The sequence below is a fragment of the Pieris rapae genome, chromosome 24 (genome assembly GCF_905147795.1).
Source record: "Pieris rapae chromosome 24, ilPieRapa1.1, whole genome shotgun sequence".
NCBI classification, from domain to species: Eukaryota; Metazoa; Arthropoda; class Insecta; order Lepidoptera; family Pieridae; genus Pieris; species Pieris rapae.
Window position 1 is genome coordinate 4,196,156 of NC_059532.1, and position 20,676 is coordinate 4,216,831.

General features: G+C 33.5%; 2 protein-coding genes across 6 annotated transcripts in view; both read right to left on the reverse strand.

Moving 5' to 3' along the window:
- Nucleotides 1-5,465: 5,465 nt before the first annotated feature.
- LOC110995988 lies at nt 5,466-10,206 on the reverse strand. Of its 3 annotated transcripts, none has more exons than XM_022263468.2 (6): nt 10,036-10,206; nt 8,661-9,140; nt 8,158-8,278; nt 7,310-7,440; nt 6,989-7,175; nt 5,466-5,887 (listed from the first exon to the last, which is right to left on the reverse strand). In XM_022263468.2, the coding sequence occupies exons 2-6, from the start codon at nt 9,138-9,140 to the stop codon at nt 5,709-5,711; spliced, it is 1,098 nt and encodes a 365-aa protein (XP_022119160.2). In that variant the 5' UTR covers nt 10,036-10,206; the 3' UTR covers nt 5,466-5,708. The 3 variants fall into 3 exon arrangements, with proteins under 3 accessions (XP_022119160.2, XP_045489562.1, XP_022119168.2); XM_045633606.1 differs by lacking the exon at nt 10,036-10,206 and adding an exon at nt 9,862-9,941; XM_022263476.2 differs by lacking the exon at nt 10,036-10,206 and adding an exon at nt 9,507-9,652.
- A 1,246-nt stretch (nt 10,207-11,452) lies between these two features.
- The window catches only part of LOC110995976 (protein neuralized), a 30,811-nt gene continuing 21,587 nt past the window's right edge, over nt 11,453-20,676 (reverse strand). For all 3 annotated transcript variants that reach the window (XM_022263455.2, XM_022263446.2, XM_045633675.1), the window contains exons 2-4: nt 14,977-15,149; nt 13,682-14,782; nt 11,453-13,544 (exon numbers count right to left, since the gene is read on the reverse strand). In XM_022263455.2, the coding sequence (XP_022119147.1) occupies nt 13,125-13,544; nt 13,682-14,782; nt 14,977-15,149 (1,694 nt within the window). In that variant the 3' untranslated portion in view covers nt 11,453-13,124. The remainder of the gene's footprint in view (nt 13,545-13,681; nt 14,783-14,976; nt 15,150-20,676) is intronic.

Consider the following 20,676-nt stretch of genomic DNA (forward strand, 5'->3'; position numbering starts at 1 on the left):
TATTTTATTTATAAAAACCCACTCCTAACACTTTCCGTATACATTAATACTATAACACTGTAAATTGGTCCCACGTTATAGACAACGCGTTGTACCTACAGAATTATATCGTGTGCAATACCCGCGTTATTTGGAGAAATTACCGTGTTATATAAGATTACCTAAATTGCGTAATCTGAAAATGCGTTATGAGAGCACGTTTGGGCATTGGACAACGCTAAATTGCTGCCGAACATAAAAATTATTGTAGGAATATTGTATAGCTTTTTATCTTACCCTTCCGCGGCACGACTGTTTTGTAAGGCAGAGCTATGTGGGACTGTTGACCCACTAAAACCCCAAGACGGCGTAGAGCGGGCAAGAAGTACTGGCAAGAAACTTTCGGCCACTCTTTTCAATCGCCATGTTTTTAATAAAAGTAAGCAAGCAAGCTAGCAAGGGAAATTAACGAAGCAACCACAATATATTACTTAAATGTGCTAAATCTAAATAGAAACTTAAACCTCACTATGATCATCATATAAACAAAGTAACGGTCAGATCCTTGGAGGAGAATCTTTTAGAGCCGGCAAAGCACTTGCGAGCCTTCTGGCAATGTGTCCATGGGCGCTTACCACTTAACATCAGATGAGCCTGTTTTGCTTGTTATTTTTTTAAATTCATCTCAAAAAACTTGACGATTGAAAAGAGTGGCGGAAAGTTTCTTGCCAATTCTTCTTGCCCGCTCTACGCCCTTGACATGTAAATTTACAATTAATTTAATGTTTTTGACGTTTATAAGTGTACTTGTTAACCTAGATGAATAAAGATATTTTGTTCATAAATATTAAGGTATTTTCCTTAATATTTTTAACACTTTCCTCGCAATGTTTTCCATACACCAAACATAAACGCGAGGGTAATAAAACACACAAATAAAAAATGAATATATTTACAAATTCTCGGTACAATTCACTCTAAAAATACTGGAGTATTTATACACTTATAAGTAGTAACATTTTGGTGGATTCTTAACAATAATTATTGTGATGTATGTCTACAAATATTTTCCGTACACCTTGAAGCTTAGCAGCCAAGCTAACAGCAGCTGCCTTATAAATAAAAAGGTACTAATATTGATTTACATGAAATATACATTGCCACATACTTTTCTTGAGAGCGCTGTCATCAGTATTGCCAGTAAATAAAATAAACCATTATGAGGGAAATAATTTGAAGACATGCAGGCTAGTAATTTATTAAATGTATCTAAAAATACAGTTCTAGGCTTAAATATATGTGAAACAACTGATATGGTTTTGTTATCTGTACTGTTAATATAATACTTTTTAATTTTATATAATTAAAATTTAGCTATTGTAATTAATGCATGGAAAAAGCATTAAATAAATTTTAGTTGGATTATGTCGATGTTGGTAGATAGTAAAATTATTTATTGCACGCACGCGAAATTGAGAACTGACATTGACAGTGACATTTCAAATTGGCGACGGTAGTACCAATTTCAGCAACGGCCAAAAAAAGTATCTGGCACTATAGATAATAATTATAGTTAGGAAATTTTCATTGTTATGTAATACTAGTCTGTGAGGTAACCGCTTATATAATTCTTAGTTATGACATTATGTTTTTAATTATTTCAAATATCAAGACTGCTATGACATAATATAGAAAATACAATTTGCAGCGACCACATTATGGTTCGCTTTCCGCACAGATTAACGCATATTGCGCGGGAAGTATTACAAAAAGATATCTAGAACAAGACCATAAACTGTTTTTCGAATCTTTTCCATGTTTCTATTTGAGAATCTGTTTTGACAATCGAAAAATACTTCAATTTGACACTTAACTACAGAGCGCGCGGAAACAGAATCGAGTTTGAAGTGTCATATGTAATAAAATAGATATCCTTCATATGCATACTCATGCCTCGTTTTATCATCGTACTAACACGATTTGACGTTTGCTAAATGCAATTGGACTGTTTAAATAGGGATTATAAAAAATCTAATTGCATTCACATAAGGAATACTTAGAGCTATGTCTACTGTATGTCAAAATTTAAACAATTTTGACATACGAGAGTCAAATTTAGCTTGGTTATATGTATCTTAACACTTCCTGTACGATATAATATTTACATATAAACTAGTGAAATAATTTGGTACGTTCCCGGTGGTTTGAACGCTCTAAAGGCAAAACTGCTACATATTACTAATTAAGCTTCGACCTGCCAAAACTATACAAAAAATGTAAGTCCCTAAATTGGATTTATAAATAATAAAATTGCCTACTAAAAATGGTGGTTTGGTTATTAAATATAAATAATTGTTATATACAAAATATAACTCGATAGTACGAATTAAGGACAATTTTTTGAACCATTAATATTTCCTATCCATAGTTTGTAACGAAAACTAAATGTGTACATTGCTTCTGTGGTAAAAATAAAAGAATACTCGCTTCAAATCCTCTATAATCTCGTATAAGTTAATCAAAATCGAAATTTAAAAAGCATTCGATAAAAACGTGCACAGATTACAGCTAGTTACATTTTTTATGGAACTGGCCATTAAGAAAAAAAATTCACTCAGTGATTACAGCAGGATGACATTTACCACAGTTACATAGTTGGCCACAGATTAAGGGACAGTGTTGTCCAAATTGTGAATGACAGTTCACTAATTTTTTTTTTAAATTAGCGCTGTGGACTTTTTTGAAACTAAACGTACCCCCACGTAGCTTTAACACTTGCCCCGAGGAACAATATCGTAAAAGCAACATTTATTTTTATCAAAAAAATTGAAATAAGATTGTCATTATTACTAGGATACTAAGTACATTACATATACAAATATATATAAAATGACAGTTATTTTGTTCTATCAACGATTTAAACTTTGTTATGTATTTAGTGTAAACAGTTAAAAAATACCTAAATCTACATTACAGTAATTTATTTTATAAAACTGGAGAGAAAAAGCGTTTACGATTGTTTCACTGTTTAAACAAAATTACGGACGATACATTACCATGGTAATTTAATGTATAGAACGTAATAATTTATTACCGCGGTGGAGCAGAGATATATTATTCGTTTTTTCGGTAGAATTACTATTTAAATTAAATCTTTATGGGTGTTTGCGATCTATTTGAGGAAAGTAAAATTTGGTAAACGAGTATTACTAACATTGCATACAAAATAAAAAAATCTAAAACAGTAATAATTACAGTAATACCACCCAAGTCAGTCGTAATAGCACTTTACGACTTTGTTCAGGACGGGTCGAAGTATTCGCATACCTTAAAAACTGTAGTTTTTGACAGTTACACTCAATAATTTCTCGTAGTTTACAGTGAAAATTAAAAATGTCCCTTCTTCAATAAAACAAACTCAATCTAATATATAATACTGTTATATTTTGGTTGTGATGTGCAACTTAAATCATATTCCTACCATCCGTCAAATATGGCAACCGGGAATTGCGTTTCTAAAAAATTAAAAACCCAAGTTCAATTATAAGAAACATGGATGCATACTACATCTAAACTTACAGCTACTAAATGCATTAAATTCATACAAAAATACTGATTTATTTTGTACCATTAGATTATATATACAATGAGTATTTAACCGAAAAATCTGATTGGAATGTAAAGGCACACGCTTCCATAAAAATCTCCCAAAATATATACAATCTACCAAACGTTGGCAACACTAATTACTAAGGCTTCACGTTACGATTGCCAAACAGCAAGAGGTTTACAATTTTAAGCGTATAATTTCCAATCTAACAAGAATTTTGTAATATACACTCCATTACAATAGAATTTATTAATTTTAGTTAAAGATACAAATTGTGGCAAAGCGATTTCTAAATCTCCATTTTTTATAATCATCTCGACAGACATTGCGTGGCTACAAATAGAAATCCATGTAAGGTCACTCCACGAAGCCTGCAAAATGCCCAGGAATCTTCTAGATCCCTCCAGAAGTTTCTAGAAGCTAGGCTGGCCTCATTAGCCAGGACTTTACGCACAAAGGACCTAAAGAGCGGGAGTCAACACGACTACTACGAATTAAATATTGCATATCACTATTTGGTGAATTTTTGAGACAGGGGCAAATAAGGCGGGTTACGTTAGTCTTAACCGCTGGCAACACCACAACAACAAATGTTAAAACGGGTGGGAAATAGAATAGCATCTTAAAAAGTGCCAGACGTCAAAGTCAAAAATGGACACTTTCAGGTGGCAGCAGAAAATTCATTAAAAATCCTTTCGAAATAGTTTCCAAGAGATTCCAAGAGATTGCCACAACTATTTTCTATTGCCATATTTAAAAAAAAACTTTGGCTACCATAAATACTAGACCGACAGAGCATAGACATGTATCATATGACACACCTCTATGGTAGTGTGGCCATCATTAGTTATTTTTGCTAATTTTTAAGTATTACGTACATAAAAAGCTCATTTAATGAACTTTTCAATCAATATCAAAACCAATGCTTTTTTCTCGTAAAAACCAATTTTACTTTATACCTTCACTAAAAAAAATTCTATTGGCATGGAGTGTATCCTAGACGTAGTAGAAAAACTAGTTTACACTTTATTTACTCAACGTTCAAGTATTACGTAACGAATTGGGGGGGGGGGGGTTGATTATAGGGGGGAGATCGAGTGGATAGGGGGAAGGCTATTATAATACAAATATAAGGGGCATTATTTTTAATAATATTTACCCAATTACGTAAGCCAAATTGTGACGTATGGGTAAAAAATCTTCACCAGCTATAACACAAGGGGTGGGGGGGGGGGACCGAAAAACGTTACAACACGGGGGTGAGGGGAGAGGGGCGTTAAATAATACTTGAACGCTTAAAAAATCATACAAAAAGTTATAAGAACAACGATTTACACCTTTCCTCTTTAATCACTTAAAAGATCGTACAAATTGTATAAAACCGATGCCAAATGACCGGTAAAATTATTCATGAATTATCGAAATACAAATTAATAAAATGTATTTACTTATGTCATCAATACTGGATTTCAAAAATACTTATGAACGGGAGTCTCGATTCTGAATGAACATCGATCGAGTAAATAATGCCAACTTTTACAGAATGTTTCCCATAGGTCATCTAAAGTAAAAAAAAAAACAGTTAAAAAATTCAATCTAGGAGTATTATATATTTTTTATATTTCAGATATAGCCTCGCTTGGAGTTTATATGTTTTAGTTTGGTTGAATTCTAGGCTTAATATAAATGTAAAGTATTATTGTATGTCCCCTTGGACATAAGATTTTCCCTAAACTTGTGGGGAAATCTCCCAAGTTGGCATCACTGCTGTCAAATATTAAAAACAAAATTTAAGATAGAAAATTTGAAAAATTATACATTGAATTGACTTTTAAAACGAAATTATACATTTTATTAAAGAAAATAATGAATGTATAATGAATCTATTAGTTAGTTTTAAACCATCATGCAATTATATGATCGGTTTTAATTAAATGTATACACGATGAATCGTGAAAGAAGTTTAAAAATCATTGTCTAAAATTTAATTCACACAATATCACCTTATAATTACTAAAATATAAGTAAAAGTTTTCTATTTATTTAAGAACTTATATAAAATGTATAACTAAACAAATTATATATAATGTATAACTTAAATTTTTTATAACTTATACACTTAGCTGTTCGGTTGATAATCCGCCCATGTGCCGAACCAGTTGTAATTAAACATGGCTGCGTAGGGATGTTTTCTTTTCTTATGGAGTCTTAAGGATTCTTCAGACGCATACCAGTACTGTGGGAATTTGTCGAAAGGATATTTCACCGGCTCTTTAACAAAGGGCTCGGATGTTTCATCTGTAAAGATAATTTTAAACAATGCTACAGGTTTGTTTATGCCAGATTTATTACAATTTATTACCACCCCTCACGTCCTCTTGTATACAAAAAGAAGCTAAGTTAAAAATAGTTGTATAAAAACGCATTAATTTGTGGCATGAATCCTGGATAGTGAATTATTAATATAAGCATAGACAATATATGTGAAAAATATGTAATTACTGTCGACGTAATCATTAAATAAGATAGCCCCCTATATACCCCCACTATAGGGGGGGGGGCTAAGTGCTAACGTAAGACCTGAACGGCCCCATATCAGTCACAATTTCGTCTTGCTGTCAAATGTGTCAAACTTCATAAATAAAATTGACAGCTCTCGAAAAAACCATTCAGCAATTTTAGAGTAGAATCTAGGTTGTGGTCACAGATTTCTGATCTGTATTTAAATGTGAAAAACATTTTTTTTTGTATGTTTTAATGTTATGAATTGCTCATTTTTAATGCATTTACTGTATTTATATACACAGATAAACATAACATAAAGGTTTAATAATACAATTGAAGGAAGACTGTTTTGGAATCACTAATCATATTAAAACTGCTTACATCAAAGGATCTCAATCAAGAGTGTCTATGGGCAGCGGTATCACTGTTGTGAGTGTCTATGGGCAGCGGTATCACTGTTATGAGTATCTATGGGCATCAGTATCACTGTTGTGAGTGTCTATGGGCATCAGTATCACTGTTGTGAGTGTCTATGGGCATCAGTATTACTGTTGTGAGTGTCTACGGGCAGCGGTATCACTGTTATGAGTGTCTATAGGCATCAGTATCACTGTTGTGAGTGTCTATGGGCATCAGTATCACTGTTGTGAGTGTCTATGGGCATCAGTATCACTGTTGTGAGTGTCTATGGGCATCAGTATTACTGTTGTGAGTGTCTACGGGCAGCGGTATCACTGTTATGAGTGTCTATGGGCATCAGTATCACTGTTGTGAGTGTCTATGGTCAGCGGTATCACAATGTTTGGTTTAAGTTAGTCGTTATATATATCACTTTACCTGAGGACAAGGGCGATATGATGTCAAAGACACAAGATTTTTTTTTTAATTACTTACTAGGAGGTAAACAATAGAGACAGAATATCCTATGTTTCCTGCTGGCGTGTGTTTCCAAATGTTTCTTGTGCTGCTTCCGCCGCAGCGACACGTGAGGACAACAGGGGCATGGTATGGCCAGGTCTTTTGGCACTGAGCCGTGCCGTTCTGCCGCATGACTGATGAGAGTCGATGCCACTCGGTAACCCTGGAAATTTGTAAAATTTTATATTATAAAATTATACTTATACTATATTATTTTATATTACATATATAAAAATTTACAATCAATAGATTGCCTCAGTATTAAATATAGTATAGTATATAATTTAGTATAAATACCTTAAAACAATGTTCACAGCGATAAGGAAAGTTCTTCCACTTGGGATTCTTTTTCCGGCTGAATGTCATACGATAAGGTTCAGTTGGGAACCAGTCTTCGGGATCCAAGTAGAGTTCTACTAACTCTACACCTGTAATAATTGTATTTCATTATACTTTCTTACAGTAAGGTAATAGTAGTCAAAAGAAATAAAATTAATTCTAAATTAAAATTTACTACTTCACAGTCAAGGGAGTAGAGCAGACAAGAAACTTTCCCCCACAATTTTTAATCCCTAAGTTTTTAACTGGAGCAAATCAATCCCAAGGATAAGGATCATTTAAATATTCGTCAAATTTATAATTTGTTGAATTGATTAATTACATTTAACAAGAGCTTATTGAGTCATAATTCTATAATTTCACTTGGTTAAAACGTAATACAATATAATACTTTTTTACAACAAACTACGAAGGAGTGGTTTATATTCTGAGCCTGGTTAGTTGAATACTTAAATTAGTTATATTTTGCATATTATACAGTGTAAGTCTACATTAGTTTTAAAATTGTTTATATTTTTTTGTGCATACTTGTACATATAACAAGGCTTCAAGAATATATTGCCCAGATAGTGTCATAATATTTAGTTCCTTAAACTTATTCCATAACTATATTATGAGCAATTGGCATGGATCATAGATCTCCCTGAGAATAAGTCATATTAAAGCTTCATATATGTCAGGCACACAAGACTTAATTCTCTTCTGAAGGTAAATTATAATTGAAATAGATGCAGAAATATGTCAGTCCCCATTAAGTAACAACACAAGTTTATGGAACAGAATAATTATTAAGAGTCTTGAATTACCTGGTGGTAATTTTATAGGTTCGCTTATAACTGGTGCGGCTACTTCTGGGATTGGATCAACTGTTGTCACCGTTGTGTTGTTTGTCGCTAGGAGACTTGTCAGTATTTTGTTTTTTGTTTGCTGTAAATTAAGGTAAATTTATTAAAAAATGACTTAGCATAATATTGCAAGTTATCAAGCCTTACTAATGTATACCTAAATAACACTAATATAAAATTTAAGAAGAAGGAAGAGATAGGCCGTAAAACTAACAATAGTTTACAGATCAAAATTGTTTTGCAGGTCAACCAGAATGACTTCATACAAAAACTAAATCTTGAAATAAAATAAAAATGACTAGAAGTTACTTGCACAGAACTTATGTGACAATATACATGTAAGTAAGTGATTCAGTAGCTAATATTAATTCTCTAACATCTAAGTCAATGTAGAAATTGTAATATGTAGAACATACAGAAAATTAATAATAACTTTGGCTTCAATAAAAGACAATTAAGCGTACCTGTAACACAGTGCCATTAGTAAAACTCTGAGATAGTTCCTTTGGCTTCCGTTTATATCCTTTAGGTGGCCCTCTCTTCTTTGCTACTTCACCATTTTTTTTATATCTTACTATCTCTCCATCAGTCTTAGGCACCGGAGTTATCATCAACTTTGAAGGCAATGAATATCTACTTTGCAAGGACTTCACTACATTATTAACATTAGCAGCTAAATCTAACGGATTTGCTAAATTTAATGGGTTGTTAACAAACTTAGGCAGTGAATTAGAGAGAGTATTTGAAGGTATAGGATAGATTGATAGTGATTTTGGTGTATTAAAGGTGGGTATCTGGTATACTTTAAGGTTGAGTTCCGAGTCATATTTAAGTCTTTTGGCTGTAGGTTCATCATCACTTGAGTCTGTGAGGTTGTGACTTTCCAGGGGATCCTTTTCATTAAATGGATCAGAATGCAACTCCTTCTCTTGTAAGCAGAACATCTGTAATGAGAATTAATTTATGAAAAGTTTGTCTAAATTGTCTAGGCAAATAAAAGTATGTCAAAGTTCTTGTTTGTCAAACACTTGTTTGTTATTAATTTCTTATAAATATTTACAAAATATACTTAGTTCAAAATATTGCACTTGTACAAGAAAGACACTCTAAATAATGTAAGACAAATACATATATGTCCAGAAATAGAAAACACTGTTAAAATAATCAACTGTTTACTTCTTTTTGTAATAATACAATACTGAGAATTTCAAAACTCTATAATTAATTTAAGTTGATACCAATCAATATTAATAACAAAATATGTTTTTGACACCCACATAATCTAAATGCATAACTTAAACCAAGCTTACTTCAAGGAAGTTGGAAACTCAATCCAAGTTAGAAAATACACGTTTTTCTAATATATACTTAAATGTTAAAATTCAAAAGGAATGAAAGTAGAAAAATTTCCTTTCAAATTGTTCGCGTAAATATATTTGCGATTAGTGATTACTTCAAGCTTTCGGCGTTAAATACTAATGTCTAATGAATTTTTATCAATGTCAATCAGGAACTGACATTTTATTATGAAAGTACACAAAAATAACTGTAAATAATGAGTCAAAGTTTCCGTCACACGAGTAGTAAGGCGACTAACAACTTTTATTAACAATAGATATTAACTAGGACATTTACATAAGAATACAGTTAAAAATGTATACGTACCTTTTAGATTAGGATCAATAATGCCGAATAAATAAAGAAATAGTATCAAAATGGCGTTTATATTAAAACAGATACCTATAATTAACTCGTGAAATACAACACATGCTAATAAAACTTGGGTACCTAGAGAACGAATTAATTTAATTCTATATTATTTATGAATGAAAAACTTACCTTGAGTCATAAAATTCGACGGTGGTTGGAATATAATTCCAAACTTAACAATATTTTGCACTAATTCATTCGATTTGTAATGTTTATTGTTAGAAATAAAAGCGAAAATAAAGGTTATACGCTTAATAATAACAAAAGTACCCCATTATTCATCTGTGATCTGTTCTGACGCTTAGCAGTGTTAACACTCATATTTCCTTTAACTGCAACATATAGAAAATATTTTTAACCACAGATTTTTAAACACGATTTTTTATAGTTTAAACCATTTGATATAAATTGCTCATTATGAGCAATTTATATCAAATAAGTTTTAATTATATCTAAAATGAAAATAAAGTATCGCTATAACACAAATTTACCACGATTTCATACTACTGTCGTTAGTGGTCACACTGCCATGACGCTTATAAAAAAAGTTTAACGGTAACGTTCAGAAACTGACAAGAGCGTTGCTTTTAATAGGGTCGTTTGTATGTACCTGAATATAAATTAATATTAATGTGTACGATTAAAATTCCTGGGACATAAAGTTTAAATTTGATTATAAACTATAAATCGATTATTTCATCAAATATTTGTAACGTAATTTCGCTGCTTTTTAATTAGCATCACCTCTAACAGTTTAAAGTATTTATCTAAAACTTGTATTATTGTAATAAATATCTATTTATAACAATAATACATGAGAGACATAGTTATCACAAAATAACCGTTTTATTTAATTTAGTTTTGTGTCTTTGTTTTGCTCCATTTAATTTACTAAAAAGTTATAGAGGGCATTAAAACGATTCTAATTTTAAATGAATTTTTATAGTAACAGATGGCGTTAAAATAAATTCAGTTTTAATATCTATTAAGACGTAGTAACATTATAAGTCAACTCAGTATGATTAAAATAAATTTTGCTTGAATATGAGTCACTTAACGAACTCAAAAGATTATTTTTTTTAGGTCTTTTTTATTTAACTACTGTTTACCATGAAAATAACAGAGGGCGCTCAAAGTCCCATAAAAATTAAGCTTAAAGTTCTTATAACAATTCAGGGAGAGGTATGAACATAAAATTACACAGCACGGTACCTACTCTCAAGCTCAACTCACAACTCAAACTCAAGCAAACTCTCAGTTATATTAGGCAATGTCTAATATTAAGTCTAATATTTTTTATTCTCATGTAATTAAAATAACATTGTCTTTTTTTATTTTTGTCCACTGTTTTGTTTTATTGTGTATCCGTAATAATCTTTTATGTATTGAGTTAATAATAATTTTATAAGTCAATACATGAAACAGTGGATCATAAAGCCACTCAGCTCTGTATTTCTATACTTCAATTTATAAATAACTTTTTGAGAGTTGGAGTAGACTCATCCCTCATATTTTTAATTTAAAAGGTATGTATAAAAACAAAAAATAATTTTGATAACCATTTTATTTGTAAACTTAATCTAAATGCCAACATTGAAATCAAATGAAATTTTGAAAGAAAAAAATAAATTACTAACGACTAGATGACAACGCTATACAGTGACCATTAAAAAATAAAACTTATCACAAACTTGGTACCTTTACGGTCTTAACATATATTTGAGGCTTATTTAGTAAGACCTAGTACCTGCCTACAATTAATTGCAATTAAAATTATGTCATAAGCACAGGATATTCCATCTAGGTTTTACAATAACCACCATTACACAGAAATACATGTTTATGAAAGTTAATGTTACACAATCTGTAAAAACATTTGATCTATTTGAAATATATATTATTGAGTGTGTTAAAATGTATTCATAAATTTGTAAATACACATTAAAATTAATTAGCATCAATTAACAGCAAATATCCTGCACTTAATATCCCATAAATTAATATAAAATGTCACATTAACAAAAAATAATTTGGTTTAAAATCATTACTGGTCACATTGTTTTGGTAAAATACACATCGAATACAGACATTTTGAGTGGAATGTCAAAATGGCTGTACCCAATAATTAAAATAATCTTACACTATCAATAAATAATAAAGTCAAATCCGAGATACAGTTAACATACTGGCTGTATTAAAAATAGGAATGATTATAGAAAAAACAGAATTGAAAGGATTGAATCAAAATTTCAAAACACTCCAATAATATAGGAAAGTATTCATTAACATTTAATAAAAATAATTGTACCATTTAAACAATAGTGCTCTCTTTTCATAGTGTTAACACAATTACACAGAAAGAGAGAAATAGAGTGCTTCAGTTAAAAGAGTACAATTAGGCTTATTTAGTTTAGAAAAGGACTGTTTTGACGATACATTTTTCATTTAAAATTATAATGTAAATGTTTTATAAAATTATGTTGTAGTGTTGTGGAAACTGTTGAACACAATATGCATTAAATGATATGCCTAGAAACTTGAGCAGATAGGAATGGTTAATATCAATTCCTGATTTATAAAACTGAAATTCCTATAACACGAACGATGATTTTCTAAACAATTCGTTAATAATTAGCTATGTTAACCGAAATTTTTTAGAAGCATCACCACTTTTTACCACACGGATATTTTTAAATTCAAATTTGTAGCTAATACGAAAAATCTATCAAATTTAAAAACAAACATCAAACGAGGGATTTACGAGGAACTCGGTCAAGTTTAGGCGCGAACTGTCAAAATCGAGTGACAGATGACAGTTCCCGCTTAAAATTGTCTCTGTATAGCTTTATTGTTTAGTAGAAAATCGTATAATAAATGCAATATCACGAATGAGGACGTCGATGTTGCAGCCTATATGCCCTAAGTTTAGTACATCCTAGGAACCCTATTTGCCTAGCATAGCTAACTCTCATAGAAGTTTAAAACCTCGAGTATACCTTAAAACCTAGTGCAATTAAACATTTCACAGAATTTTTATTTCATTATTAAATTGTGCTTTATTGTGTCAAGCTGTCATAGATTAAATATTATAGTAATACTCCATTTATGTGTCCTAAATCTAAATTACTCAAATATATTACAATCTGTCATGGTTTATATACAAAACCTCGTTTTTGGCATTCGAGATTGACAGTGACAACTGTCAAATGACCACAGACTCACGACTTGTAAGTGCGTATGACATCTTTTATCTGTGCTCTACAGAGGGGGCACTGACCGCCCCCTTTGCCCCTCCATTGTTGCACCGCACACCTATAGCACATACACATATGTCCACACATATATAGAACACTATCGATTGGGTTTTCGTAGCAGATTGTGCACTCTGTGCCTGTGAGCCCTTCTCCGATGACTGAGTATATTGGTTGGTGCGATGTGGACGGTCGGCTGGTTGAAGGACCATTTTGATATCGGTCCAATCTTATTTCTGAGTGGCCGTTTGGTAAGCGGACTTGTTCGTTAGAGTTGTTTTGGCTTGTGGAGCAAACTTCTCTTGGACGTTGGTAAGATGAGCATGTCTGAGATTGAGATGCTATCGGCAGACTTGTGACGCACACTTGGGACGATGATTGGATTGGCTGTAAAGAAAATTATGTTATTAAACATTCAGTTTATATAACTTTAAGAGTTCATATTAAGAAATTCTACAATGAATTAAGATCACCCATTTTCTAGAAGTCAATTCGTTGAATGAGAAGATAATTGAGAAACTCACCTCAATATAATGAGCGCTGGCCAAGGTCAAGCCCTGCTGATGGTTGGCAGCATTCTGAGCTCCATTTTGAGGTGGCAGACTGACGACCAGCACAGTCCCGCCGTTGGTACCTGCAATTGGGGCTGCAGAACGCGTCAGGACTCGCAACTGCTGCGGCGGCGTCTGCGCTTGCATCACTTGTGACGTCAGCATCCTGACTTTCTGAGTCGCGCCATATATATCCACAAACGCCCACAACTTCAACGTATGATCCACGTGCATCACTGTTATAGGCGCCGATCCATTAACGCCAATTCGAACCTCTCCATCAAAGGTAAGAGTGACGGCCAGCTCGTCTCCCCTTCTCAGATCGTTCGCCGCATCCCTTCTAACAACCCAGTACTCGGGTCGATCCAAAAGTTGTTCAGCATCATCTGGCAAGTCGCATGTCCTGAGGGTAGCCGGATCGCAAGACGTCAGGCCAATAGCTAAACTTCCAGAATATTCTGCATCTGTAGATAGGATTTGCACGATGATCGTTTGGCCGGGTCGCATCGGACGCGCTGTGAAGACGTAGCCCTGGCAGAACTCTGACGGGACACGTGCGGCGATTCCCCTCTCGTTGACGAACTGGACATTTCGGCCTGTCATTCTATGAAGGTTTAGGGGCGCTAAGGGGTTCTTGTATCTCGGTATTGGCAATGGTTCCTCCACTGATAACGATCGCATGCTGCCGATTAACCTGTCCTCGGTAACCGGTGAGACGTGAGTGGCTTGGGGCATCCTTGGATCTACGAATTGTACGGCTGTGCAGTTACCGTAAACATCTACCAGAGCCCATAGAGGGCTGCGAGTGTCCACGTTGGAGAAGAAGCAGCCTTTGTCTTCGCCATTGATTCCGAAATGGACGTCGCCATTGGACGTAACATAGTAGTGTAATAGATTGTCTTTATCGTAGAACCTCTCCCCTAAAGCCTTTGCCCAACTGCCAGGTTTGTTGGTGAGGTCCGGACAAGCGTATTTTGGTATCGGATGAGGCAGAGTTTCTGGATTGTGGGAGGTGAAGCCAAATCTGATGACGCCACTCCAACTGTCCGAAACTTCGATGAATCGAATGCAAATCTGAAAACAAGATTTTTATTAAGCACAACTTTATATTTATACCAGCTGTGTCGGCTTAAGCATGCGACTGAGGTCGTAGGTTCGAACCTCGGAATAGTAAACGATTATTGGTTAAAAATGAAATCACCGCCAATCCCTTGATACACTTCCTGACTTTATGTAACATTATTGTTATCTTCAACAAGAATTATTACCTTTTCATTAACTCGCACAGGTCTGGCACTAAACGCGACGCCCTTGCAGAAGGATTCAACACGCCGTGCAATACTTCCATCTCTGGAGATGCGAATGTTCTCACCATGGACAGAATGGAAGGTGAGAGGTGGAAGATTGTTCGGCGTTCCACCAGTACAGGTAGTCCGGGGTGCTGTAACAAAAGAAGATGAGTTAGGGAGTTTATTACATCTGCATCATGAGCAAACCCGTCACATTCTCACTTTCACACCATCACACAACTCAGCCGAAATAGGTATTACGTTTCTTTCTTTTTTCGTTCGAAACTTTTTGTATATCTTATGTATTGGTTTTGGATATATCTTTGTTCTCATTGCTTTTTTAAATGTATAATATAAGTTAACCAATCGTCTAACGAAATAAATTAATAACTTAGTATTAGTGCGTATTTTTTTATTGTGTTTTGTCATTAATTATAATTATGTATATAAATCACGATTCAAACCGTTGTAGAATTTTGTTACTAAATGAGAATTACTACGATTTCACTATTAAAATACTACATTATCCCTGAATAATATACTTGCTGGCACTGAGAATTGACTATATATTAGCCTATAAAACAAAAACCTCATTCGTTCCGCGATTTGTAGTCTGTAGCTAATGGATATATCTGTGTACTTAGGGCATTTGCAGCCAAATTCTTATCGTGTTCCCCTCATTTACCCAAGTGTCATAGATAATGTCTCCCCCCAAGTTAAACTCAAGATGTCTGCCACCTGCGCGGCAGATGCGCTGTCAGCTTGCATCGCCGCCATTTTCTAGCACTTATGAGTTTTATAAGACATTATTAGTATGTAGAACGCAATTTATTAGAAATTATTAAAAATAATTTATATCGCTGTTAATTTTAATATTTAATATACCGTTTCGTAATTCGTAGTATCTAAATTTACGTAAACTTTAGATAGAATGATTCGTTATAAGCTTTCGTCTTTGTCTGTGATATTGAGAGACAACTGATTAATAATACAGTATTAAGTATTTTTTTCTTTTATTATTCGCCTGTGGCCAGGCTTAAGTTTTTAGACCATACCACTTTGAATAAGATATATTTATGGTATTTTCCCAATCCAGAAACATTTATCCAAATACTAATTAAATAGATAACAACGACTCAGCTCGCTGTTGTATATATTCGATCAATTAATAATTTGCTTAACGAAAACGCTTTGATTAAACCGCGTCTATATGTATAAGATACCACAGACATTTTAAACGTGGAACATTTGTAGATATATAGAATATGTCAAAAAGCCCGCCATACACGATGGGATATAGGACTTTCATTATTAATTACACTTCCTGGACATTTTTGTTCCTAGTAAATAGGGGAGGAAGTGACACGTGCGACGACAATACCCAACTGTGGGGTAAAAATCATAAGTACTTCCCGCTTATGCAAATGTTGCCACTTAATTAATTACTAGTACTAATTAGTTAATGTAGTGTACCAGCTTGAACTTTTGATTCGCGAAATATTAAAATATAATGTATATTGTTAAAAAAAATATTACCTCAAGCCCCTTTTAACTGAATAGATTTATTCTCATAGGATTTTAGGAAAAAAGTAATAAGGGGAAATCTCACCTGGTGAGAGGGTGGGCTCACTTCCGACGGAAGTAGATCCGTAGATTTTGAATTTCGACCCCAAAACGGGATGTAATTCGATATTTAAAGTACGTTAATGTAACAATAGACTTGAATAAAGATCCAGAGATTCTATGCACAGATGCTATATAAGTTACCATAGACAATAAAAATATAAGTTCTTGCGTTTTTCAATTTTTGAATTTGAATTGCGCTAAAGATATTTATACCAAATAGGCAACGGAAATTTTCTGTAATATCTAGTAGAACAAAGCAGTTAGGCAGTAACGACCCTTTTTAATAAAAATAATCACAATAGAAAATGCAACCCTCGCCCTAAACGCTTCTAATTAATTGCAGTGTTGCTAATATTAACAATGAATTTGGCCACGTGCCTACACCTAATATAGATATTGCAACACTGGTATCTATTAGTGTTGCTATTTATAAAACGTTTAACGACCCTTGACTTTTCAAACTAAACGATTTTGGACTAAACGAGTTATGGTTCTTATTTCTTTACTTTAAGTTTAAGGTTGCCTCAACTGCATCCCTTAATTGTGGCAATCCTCATTTCAAATTTGACTTTCCTCTAAAGGTGGAAATCAGCTATGGATATACAAAGAATAGGTGTGGAAGGATCGTAAACATTTCCAACGACCAACCTTTAAACCAAACCAAGAGAGAATCCTTTTTTGTTGTTATGGAATCTCGCTGTTGGCCTTAAGGGCCTTTACCGCTCAGCAAGGGCTGTCTTGGCGAGCTTAGCTCGGCCTGAAAGGGTGTGGTTCCCGCGACTTGCGCAAGGGCGTCTCCTGTGAGACTCGAACCTCGGCTTGGTCCGTCGCCGGGGGAAAGAGAGCATCCTCGACCAGTGGAACTACTAAATAACTGAAAATACTTCGTTAGCGCGTTTTAATGTGTGACGTCATCGCCATGGCCGTAAATTCTTGTTACATAGAAAATATGCAAATAAACCACAGAATTACAAAACAAACAGTGTTAAATGTCGCGTTTTGCGTCACTGTCTTCCTGGTGCATGCTATATTTACTATTTGACGTCATGAGTGCACTAGATCTGGTAATAGATGCATCTGTCGATAGCGGAGCTATTCTCGCTAGAACTTTTGCATGGGCATATTTGGAACACAAAACACTTTATTATTTGCTTATAATAAATTTATTTAAATTTGTACACACGAATATCAAATGTAATTAAATTAAAATCCAATCAATTAAGGGCTTAGAACAGACCTATTTTTGTAAAAACACTCGAGCATGGGCATATTTGGAACAAAGCGTAACAAACATAAACGCGAGTTACGTAATATTACAGTGCGAGAGATAATGATTCTATAAATATTCCAATACGGAAGTTTATAAAAAGTCATAACACTCCACTGAACACCCTTCAATAACAATTCCTGTCAGGATGCGCATGCGCCGAGCCGTGACTCCTATTATTCGTGACGCAATCATAGTCTATATCTATATGTAATACTCGTAGTCCGACATGGTACAGATAATACCGAAGATTTTCTTGGCCATAAATTTGGGTTTAAATTATCCTAAGATATTGGGGCAAACGCACCCATAAAGGGCAGTCAACAGAGCCCATTTACACCCATTTACACCCATTTTAATGGGTTCGTTGCCAGCCTTTGAAGGACTCTTCTCAGAGAATACCTCCACAATTGACTAGAATTGATTGTTTTAATGTATCCACAGAACAATACGATATATAATTTTGATAATTGACAATGTACTTCAAATATTACTAACAATTGAAAACCGAAGAGTTTCAAGAGGCTTTTATTTTTTCCACAGAACATTGCTGTATACAACTTTGACAATTGTCCAACTTTAATATCCCTTGGCGTGACAAAATGTCTATGAACATTCGCTTAGGGTTCGACCCCTGTATAAGAGGGGTCGAATACCCATGCATCGATCACTAAATAACAACAATTATCTATGACCAATGTAGCTCTATAATTTGTCTTTGGAAAGCGCTTAACAATTTTTCCGCCAGTTCTAGTAAGCCCGCGTGAAATAAGACGATACAGGATTTAGGAACAAATATGAAGAAAACAAATATTTTTTATTCAACTCGTAAAATATGAAATTAAAACTAATACACTAATAATATTACAAAGAGGAAAGATTTATATGTTTGTAACGAATTGGCTCAAATAGTACTGGACCGATTTTAAAAATTATTTCACCATTTAAATGCTACATTATCACAGATCACTATATGCTATTTTAATTGCAAGAAAACAAACAAGATCCCAAGATAAAATATCTGTCATCGCATGCGCTGCGAAAACTATTGATGGTAGAACAAAAAATGTGCAACAATATTAAAGAACATAAATTATCAATATCTGCATAAAACGATAAAAAAAAACCACTTCCACCCGTGCAAGCCGGGATAATTCAATAATACATATTTATTTATTTTTATTTTAAACATCGTTAAAACAAATCTTCGATGATTGATTTTGGTTCCAGCTTTTAAACTAAAATTTCTTACCACGCATTCGCTCTAAACTTTCGTATAGCAAAGCTTTCAGCTCTATTAATTTATAAGCTCCGAAAATAAACTCGTACATTGAACCATGTTTAATATCAACAAAGTTATCTTAGCATCTGTTTGACTAACATATTTTTATTATTAAAAACATATAAAAACATATATTCTATATTTAGACGAATTAAACAAAGCGGTACTTCATAAAATAAAACTAACACCGCCCTCCCTTGTACTATCAATGCCAGAAGGCTCGCGAGTGCGTTGCCGGCTTTTTAAGAATTGGTACGATATTTTCTTTAAGGACGGAAAATATTGAAGGGACATCATTAATCATATACAGTATTTCAAGTATCACGCAAGCAAGTTTACTGCAATTGACCCCCCCCCCCCCCCATCTTGACAGAATAAGTTAGTTAGGAATAGGAATCCGCGAAATTGCATATACCAAGCATAGACAATGTGTGGGTTATATGTGTAAAAAGTAAAAAATTACTGTTGACGTAATCAGCAAATAAGAAAATCAAAAGACCCTTCCTCCTCCCCCATATAGTACTAAACGTATTTATCAAGTAAATGAAATAGTCTATTTATTTTTAGAGATAAGTTAATAGGACTCAAAGTCGATCGTGAAATGTCTGCTCGCCATCTGTGCCGTCGGTAAGTCTCCCTTGGTATACCTATTTAATTATGAAGGTCAGCACTGCTACAGAAATTGAGGCCCATACCTCTTTGTACGCCACTGTGCCATAATAACACAGGCTAAAAAGCAATATTCCTACACTAAAAACCCTTTAACTTGACATTTCGAATGGAAACACTAACGGTCATAGACCCGAGATCGGAAACCGTGACCGACAAACCATAAATAATAGAACGAGGAATGAGTTTTTACATTCAATTATATTTTAGATTCGCTTTAAAATGGACTGTGACTGATATCATCTATGCTTTATTCAATTTAATGTAACAATTCAAGTCTTAAATAATATAACACGGGTTCATACGCAGAAGATTCATGATATTAAATGATACCCATACCCATAGACATTACTAGAAGGCTTTTAGGAAATGGTACTCTCTTATATATTACATAAGTTGAGGCAAACGGGGCGGCTCATCTGATATTTAGACTACCACTCTAATATTATCAAAATGCTCGCAACTACGTTGCCGGCCTATTTAAACCTTACACTCTTTTCTTGAAGACTTCCATAGCATTATTTTAACGATTATTGTTTAAAATATTTGTGTATAATGTAATTTACTAAAAAAAATAACAATAAACACTATTATGCATACGCTGTGGATACTACTGACAATAGAGCAAAGTTAACCATAGATTAATAGAATACATCAATGTCAACAAAAAAGTCCTTGACACAAAATGCCTATTACATATATAACACAATATATCCAGCCAACAATTATCCTGAAACAAAGCATTGTGAGTCACCGTACTCCCAAAAGGTTTTCAGTATATTTTACACAAAGCTGGTGAATCATATCTCCTTATACGGAGAAATATCAAGGCTGA